Genomic DNA, 7,262 nt, shown 5'->3' on the forward strand with positions numbered 1-7,262 from the left:
CATACATACATGCTGCCCACATATTATTGTAGCCCAGTTTGTGCTGATTATGGTGCTATTAAACTTTAGCCATTAAATGTTTATAAGCAACTGAAAAAAGCACAAATGTGAGGGCATGTCAAAACTTCTCCAGGGCGCCAAAACACCCTCGGACCCCAGAGGGTTAAAGCGAGTTTTTTTGGCAGTGTAGAGTAGGGCTTGTTGTTTGTCATTTCTCCGATCACAAATGCAGACGTGGTTTTATGTTTACGTGGCGCGATGCAATGCAAAGCGTAAAAAGACAATACAAGTCATTATAATCAGCATTTATGTCCCCACTGGATGCAACAAATGCCTCGTTTGTAATGGGTTTTAATGTTTATGTCTCGTCGCTCCGGCCGGACACGGTATGTGAGGGGCGTAACATTTCCGTCTCACGCTTGAGGTATTCGGCCAATCACAACGCACTGGATAGCTGGCCAATCAGAGCACACCTCGCTTTTCAGAACAATGAGCTTTGTAAAAATCAACGCATTACAGAAAGGCGGGGCATAGAGGAGAAACAATAATGTACAGTATGTGGAAAATAATGTGTTTTTTGAACCTTAAACCGCATAAACACATTTCATTACACCAAATACACCAAATAATGTTATTTTTTAGCAACGTCATATGGCCCCTTTAAAAAAGGTACAATTTGTCCAGTGATTCAGCTATGAACTGAAAAACTGGTAGAGGGAGGCCTTGACTAACCACTCTAATAGACAATTGTCCGCATTTTCTTTGTCATATAACACAGCAGTATTTTAACATTAGCTTGCAAAACTAATAGTAGATTAAGCTAAATCTTCTCAAAATTATACTGATCACCACGGGTGATTTTTAAAACTATAATGTGTTGTGTTGGAAGCAGTTGTAAGACACTTTATTTAATTAATACAATTCAAATAATCTTTTATATTTTTATAATGAATAACAATTGTTTATTTATTTATAACATATAAAATAATTACACCAAATTATGTTAGATTAGTTAACATAAAAATGAACTGAATCTTAAATAAGAGGATAAAACCATGTTGGTCCATTCATTTGACACTATCAGACGTATCTTTGCCTGGTTCTAATGTTTTCTGTCTTTTTATTTATTTTTGTTTACTATGTATAGTCTTTTAACCCTTGCCCTCTTTTTGACATTCTTTCTTAATTTCTGACTTCATTTTGACTTTCTGATCCATCCAAAGTGTTCAACTTGTTAATTAGTAATTTAGTTTGATGTGTAGCAAATGTTTTACAAGTGACTTAAAAAAAAGTCTGTATGTTCTTAAAAGGATAGTACACTCAAAAGTGAAGGTTCTGTCATCATTTACTCACCCACATGTTGTTCATGTTTGGGTGAACTATCCCTTTAAATATTTAGTGACTCTTTTTGAAACCCTGTTAAAATTTGCCCATGGTTTTTGACTGATGAGATTTGTAACATTTAGGGTCATGAGTACAATGGGTGGACCAGCGATCGGGCCAATGCACAGAATCTCGATCTGAACCGCAACTTCCCTGACCTCATCTCCATCTTCTACAACCGCCGTCGCTTCAGACATTTCCGTAGTGACCACATCCCAATCTTTGAGTCCTACTGGATAAACAAGGTAGAAGTATGAATGCACAGCCATTTCTATCAAAAATACAGCTGTACAACAAAAAAACACTTGATTCATGTTCTATGTGAATATCTGAATAACCGTTGGAAAACTGGAAAACCCACATTACTCTGGAATAAAAACTCTAGAATGAAAAATCAAATAGAATATGTTTTAGAGGAAAGCATAGAGAAACTTCTTCATCTTCTCGAAATCTTTTGTACATTTATTACACATAATTGCATGCTCACACATTTTTTTCCCCAGGTAGTTGCACCAGAGACCTATGCTGTAATGAAGTGGATAAGATCCAATCCTTTTATTATATCTGCCAGTCTTCATGGAGGAGAACTGGTAATCTCATACCCGTTTGACCTCTCTAGACGCCCCCAAGAAGAAAGGATGTACTCACCCACACCAGATGAACAAGTGAGTAAATGAATGTTCCCCCAGCTGTGTTGCAGGCGAAGCACCTGCACTTACTTCATTTGCACTTACTTCATTTTGCGAGTCATTTGCTGTGTGTAGAGTTTTAGGCAGTTGGCTAGGACGTATGCAGATGCCCATCCCACTATGTCCAACAATGACACAGAGAGATGTGGAGCCTCATTTGCCAATAAAGGAGGGATAACCAATGGAGCACAGTGGTATAGTTTTGCTGGAGGTAAACACATTTCTTCAACAAGGAAGACATTTAGGTGATCGTGCTGTGTTTGAGGTTTAATTAAGTTATGTATAACCTAGCCCGGCTGTACAGCTTGAGAACCATTCCTAAAAAACTTTTAGGTTATTTTGGCATCTTTTGTTGTCCATACATATAACTTTGTATTTCCCATGTCTGTTATTGTATCAGGGATGTCCGACTTTAACTACCTGCACAGTAACTGTTATGAGATCACTGTGGAGTTGGGCTGTGATAAATTCCCCTCTGAGGAGGAGCTCTATCCTGAGTGGCTCAGGAATAAGGAGGCACTGCTCAGCTTTATGGAGTTTGTGAGTTCAGGTTTCTATTGGGTCGTAAGCATAAATTGAGCGAAGCATAAATTACAACAGTTATTTGATAAACTGCATCTAGTTGTTTGTAGATTTTAAATACAATACAGTTCAATTACAATCTCAAAATGTTTTTACAAAGGGGTTTGTTGATATATTATTCACCTGATTTTATACAACATTTTATTAAAACCATGGTGACAGTATATTCTGATTTATGGAGTGATAAAAAGGAATATAATTCTACAAAAATAAACAATAATTTGGAGCCTGGCTTTATCCAGCATTCATACTTCTGCTAAGTGTATGCAAATCAGTGCATATTTAATTATATAATTTCAGAAAACTTGTAATACAAAATATGTTTGCCATTCCTAATGTTATCAATCAACTAGGGTGGTATGGTGATATCTACTAGTTACATTTTCATCCAATTCACACAGGGTGTCTTGGGTTTATTTAGCTGGTTAAATGTTATTATGCCTAGAACTGACCTTATTTTTTAAATATTTTTATCACATTCCTCACCTTTTTTCAAACTTTTTTTTTTTTTACAGGACCTATCAAATTAACTGAATGAACATTGCACCTGATGCACACACTACTACCTATATTTGAGAGAAAGGATTATTTAAAAAGACTAATATGGTAACAGATGAGGTAAATAGCACCTTCCTTTACTCAGGGTTGTCAAATTACTTGCAGGTCCACAGAGGTATAAAGGGCATTGTGAAGGATGAGCATGAAAATGGCATTAAAGAAGCCACAATATCTGTTAGAGGGATGCGACATGACATCACTACAGATAACTATTTATAATAAAGTCACTTTTACAAACCTCTTGAATTTTTTTTTTTTTTGCATCAACCTGAAATGAGTAATGCAGATGTGAGTTTTGCTGTAGCCTCTGGAAATGGCATTAAAGGAGCCACAATATCTATTAGAGGGATGCGACATGACATCACTACAGGTAACTATTTATAATAAAGTCACTTTTACAAACCTCTTGTATTTTTATTTTTTTTGCATCATCCTGAAATGAGTAATGCAAATGTGAGTTTTGCTGTAGCCTCTGTCTCTCGCTATAGCTGAGGATGGTGATTACTGGAGATTGTTGAATCCAGGTGTCCACATTGTGACTGCAGCTGCCTCCGGCTACTCTAAAGTATCTAAGCGTATTAACCTGCCAAGGAACATACAGGTGGGACGGGTGGACTTCGTGTTAAAGAAGGTCCCACGAGAACCCTCTCTCGACTACTTTAACATCCCTGAGCTGGACAACTATGAGCGTTTTGACCCATTTAATCAGTTTGAGCAGAACAGCCGGAGAGAGCTGGGAGAGAATGGGGAGGAGAGGACTGAGAAGCCCTGGTGGTGGGCTTATTTCAGCCAGTTAGGTATATCTGCACCTACCTGGCTCCTGAAGAACTAGGGACCCTTCAAACACCATTGAAGAGCAACCTGATAACTAACTTTTTGCACCCAAGCCTTACTTGATGACGGTCAACGTGATGGTAACAGTATCTCCTTATGACATGCAAAGATTTGCAGCTAACCACTGGATATAGTGAAGGCTTTACTGCTGTTGCATTCTATACACTATACCGGACAAAAGTCTGGAATGAGTACTTTTTTTTTTAATTTTGAAAGAAGTCTCCTGTTCACCAAGACTGCATTTATTTGATAAAAAATACAGTAAAACAGTAACTGTGAAATAATATTACAATTTAATATAACTGTGTTCTATTTTAATTTTACATTTTAATTCATTTCTGTGATGGCCAAGCCAAATTTTAGCAGCCATTACTCCAATCATCAGTGTCACATGATCCTTCAGAAATCACTCCAATATGATCATTAATAATTATTCTAATATTATTATGAATTATAATTGTTGCTCATTACTAATAAGAATTCTTAGTTTTATCAATGTTGAAAACTTCATGTTGATGCTTATTGTTTTTGTGAAGACCATGATATTTTTTGATGAACAGAAAGTTCAAAAGAACGGCATTTATTTGACATTGAAATATTTTGTAACTTTATAAATGTGTTCACTGTCGATAATCATTGTAATGTGTCCTTGCTGAATAAAAGTATTCATTTATTTCTCCTTTTTTTAATCTTACCCCGAACATTTGTATGTTAGTGAATCATGGTTTCAACAAAAATATTATACAGCAAAAACTATTTTTAACATTGATAATAAGAATGTTTCTTGAGCACCAAATCAGCATATTAGAGTGATTATGGAAGTATCACTAAAGACTGGAGTAATGATGCCGCAATTCAGCTTTGCCATTACAAGAATACATTTTACATTTTATTTTTTTAAATATATTCAAATAAAACTTATTTTAAAGTGCATCAAATAAACACAGCTTTTATGAGCATAAGTGACTTCTTTCAAAAACATTAAAAAAAATCTGAATTATACCTAACTTCGTGTGCATTAGGCTGATATAATAGTAACATATACAAGGGAAAAAATAAGATTTGCTTGTTTTCTCTATTATTTTTATTCAGCACTAGATCAAATTTCCCAACTGTAGCTATAAACAGCTTATCCTGATAAGTTTTGGCAGCTATACATGGGATGGATGGCATTGCATAGTAAATTGTAGCATTGCTGTGGTTTTACAGTCTGTTACAAGGGCACGTTTTTATATTAATCTTTTTCTATCACATTAGGGATGTTCAGTACATGACCTTCAAGGCTGTAGTTAAAGTGGTAAGTGTACTTTTTTAATTAAGGTGTTTTTTTTTTTGCTCATACATATTTTCCTTCAAACAAGGACTGAACATCAGGTGTGCAAGATAAATAAAGGAACAAACCTCTGAGCAATTTCCGATTTTTAAAATACATTTCATTCACTGTACATTAGAACTGGAATTCCTAATGTGCAGCAATAAGATAATAAAAAATGTAAAGGGATAGTTCACCCAAAAATGAAAAATCATGTTGTGATGGTGGTGAGTACATTTTAATTTTGTGTACATATATTTGTTTTAAATTGTGCAAATCATGGAACACCATTACAAACACTGCTGTGGTTAGATTCATACAATATAGGCTATACAAAATAAGTGTCATTCATAAGTTTCTGTTGTAGTATTCCGGTTTTTTCTGTTGTAGTATTCAGGTAAGGTTTTTATTTTTTATTTTTTACTTGAAAATGTAGTGTTATGCAAATCTTGGCCTGAATGCATTATGCAGTTAGGATGCATCTTTCTTGAACCACTAGATGGCAACAAAGCCTGTATAATGTTGAATTGCTGCCAGCACAAGTGTAGGCTGCTGCAGAGTAGATATTTGGTTTGTTGAATGTATTTTGATTGCTGTAAAATGCTTTCCTTAAACGCTGGAAATATTGCAAGTTTAAAAGTAAGAACTTAGAAAAGTATGATTTTAAAAGTGGTGGTTTATTGATAAGAATTTTTAAATGGCTGATGCAAATATCTACAAAACAAGGTATCCAATATAATAAATACCAGATATACCAGACTAAATACTACAAACCCATAGCCTACACAAATGGTCTGTCTGAATACTGGATTCTGATTGGCTGGCGGGTATGCAGTAAAACCATTTAATGCACAGGTAGTTCCAAGTCAGTTTAATCACCGTTCTATATTAATGCTTTAATTGATGCACACTAACCAACACGCACCACTCGCGCGCGTGCACTCACACACACACACACACACACACACAGAGAGAGAGAGAGAGGTCAGAGATAGCTGATTGCGCTGCACACACACAAACTTGTTGTGAACGCTTCCCCGTGATTTTCATTAATAAAATAGCCTAGGTACTAGATCGCTACATTATATTCCTCAGCAAGGAGGTGGTAAAATCGCTGTTTTTGAAGTAATTGTTTGTACAGAGAGACGCGCAGACGCAGCTACACACAACTGTCATCTCTCTCTGTCTCTCTCTCTCTCAAACGATCGATCGATAATTAATTGAAATACATGCTATAATTCATTAAAATAAATGTGGCCTTACCGCACTATTTCATCTCTGTGTATGATTTGAAGAGGGCAGAATGCTAGCGCTAACGTGCCGTAACTGACGAAAATAACGTAATTTTTACCCATTCGGTCAAATATTGTGCTGCAAAGAGCAATACTAGTTTTAACTTGTCTATAACTTGGCAAATGACCATGGAATAAGTAAGGGATAATCAACGGCTAGCCATGCTTTAAAGGATTTTAAATGCACTTCGCTGAGGCAACTTTGCCTCCACGTCTTGCATTTAAAATCCTTTAACGCACGTCTAGCCGTTGATTATCCCAATTAAATTCTATATATAAAATATATTTTTATATGAAGTAAAAATATATAAAACCTTTTAGAAATTGGAACAATTTCAAATGTTAACATATGTATCTAGCCCATACAAATATGTTCATGTATTTGTAATACATTTTTGGACATATGTCATGTACATGAATATCCATATATAGGCCTATAAACATGCAGGTTTTTGTAAATTATATATATATATATATATATATATATATAGGCTTCACTGTTGACACGATTGCATCAGTTATTGTGTTACTGTAATTTTACTACTAAGAAGTCAATCGTGAAGTAGCCTACAACTGATGTCATAACACCACAGCTGCAGCAGTATTCTTTAC

General features: G+C 35.3%; 1 protein-coding gene across 1 annotated transcript in view; it reads left to right on the forward strand.

Annotated features, from left to right (window-relative positions):
* LOC107752940 (carboxypeptidase Z-like) overlaps positions 1–4,044 on the forward strand; it is a 9,859-nt gene extending 5,815 nt beyond the window's left edge. The window contains 7 exon segments of the mRNA XM_016569020.1: positions 1,467–1,628; positions 1,887–2,048; positions 2,148–2,283; positions 2,473–2,612; positions 3,318–3,363; positions 3,517–3,582; positions 3,701–4,044. Of these exon segments, the coding sequence (XP_016424506.1) occupies positions 1,467–1,628; positions 1,887–2,048; positions 2,148–2,283; positions 2,473–2,612; positions 3,318–3,363; positions 3,517–3,582; positions 3,701–4,044 (1,056 nt within the window).
* Positions 4,045–7,262: the final 3,218 nt, after the last annotated feature.

Source organism: Sinocyclocheilus rhinocerous, unplaced genomic scaffold (genome assembly GCF_001515625.1).
Source record: "Sinocyclocheilus rhinocerous isolate Xijiao unplaced genomic scaffold, SAMN03320098_v1.1 scaffold1634, whole genome shotgun sequence".
In the NCBI taxonomy this organism is placed as follows: Eukaryota; Metazoa; Chordata; class Actinopteri; order Cypriniformes; family Cyprinidae; genus Sinocyclocheilus; species Sinocyclocheilus rhinocerous.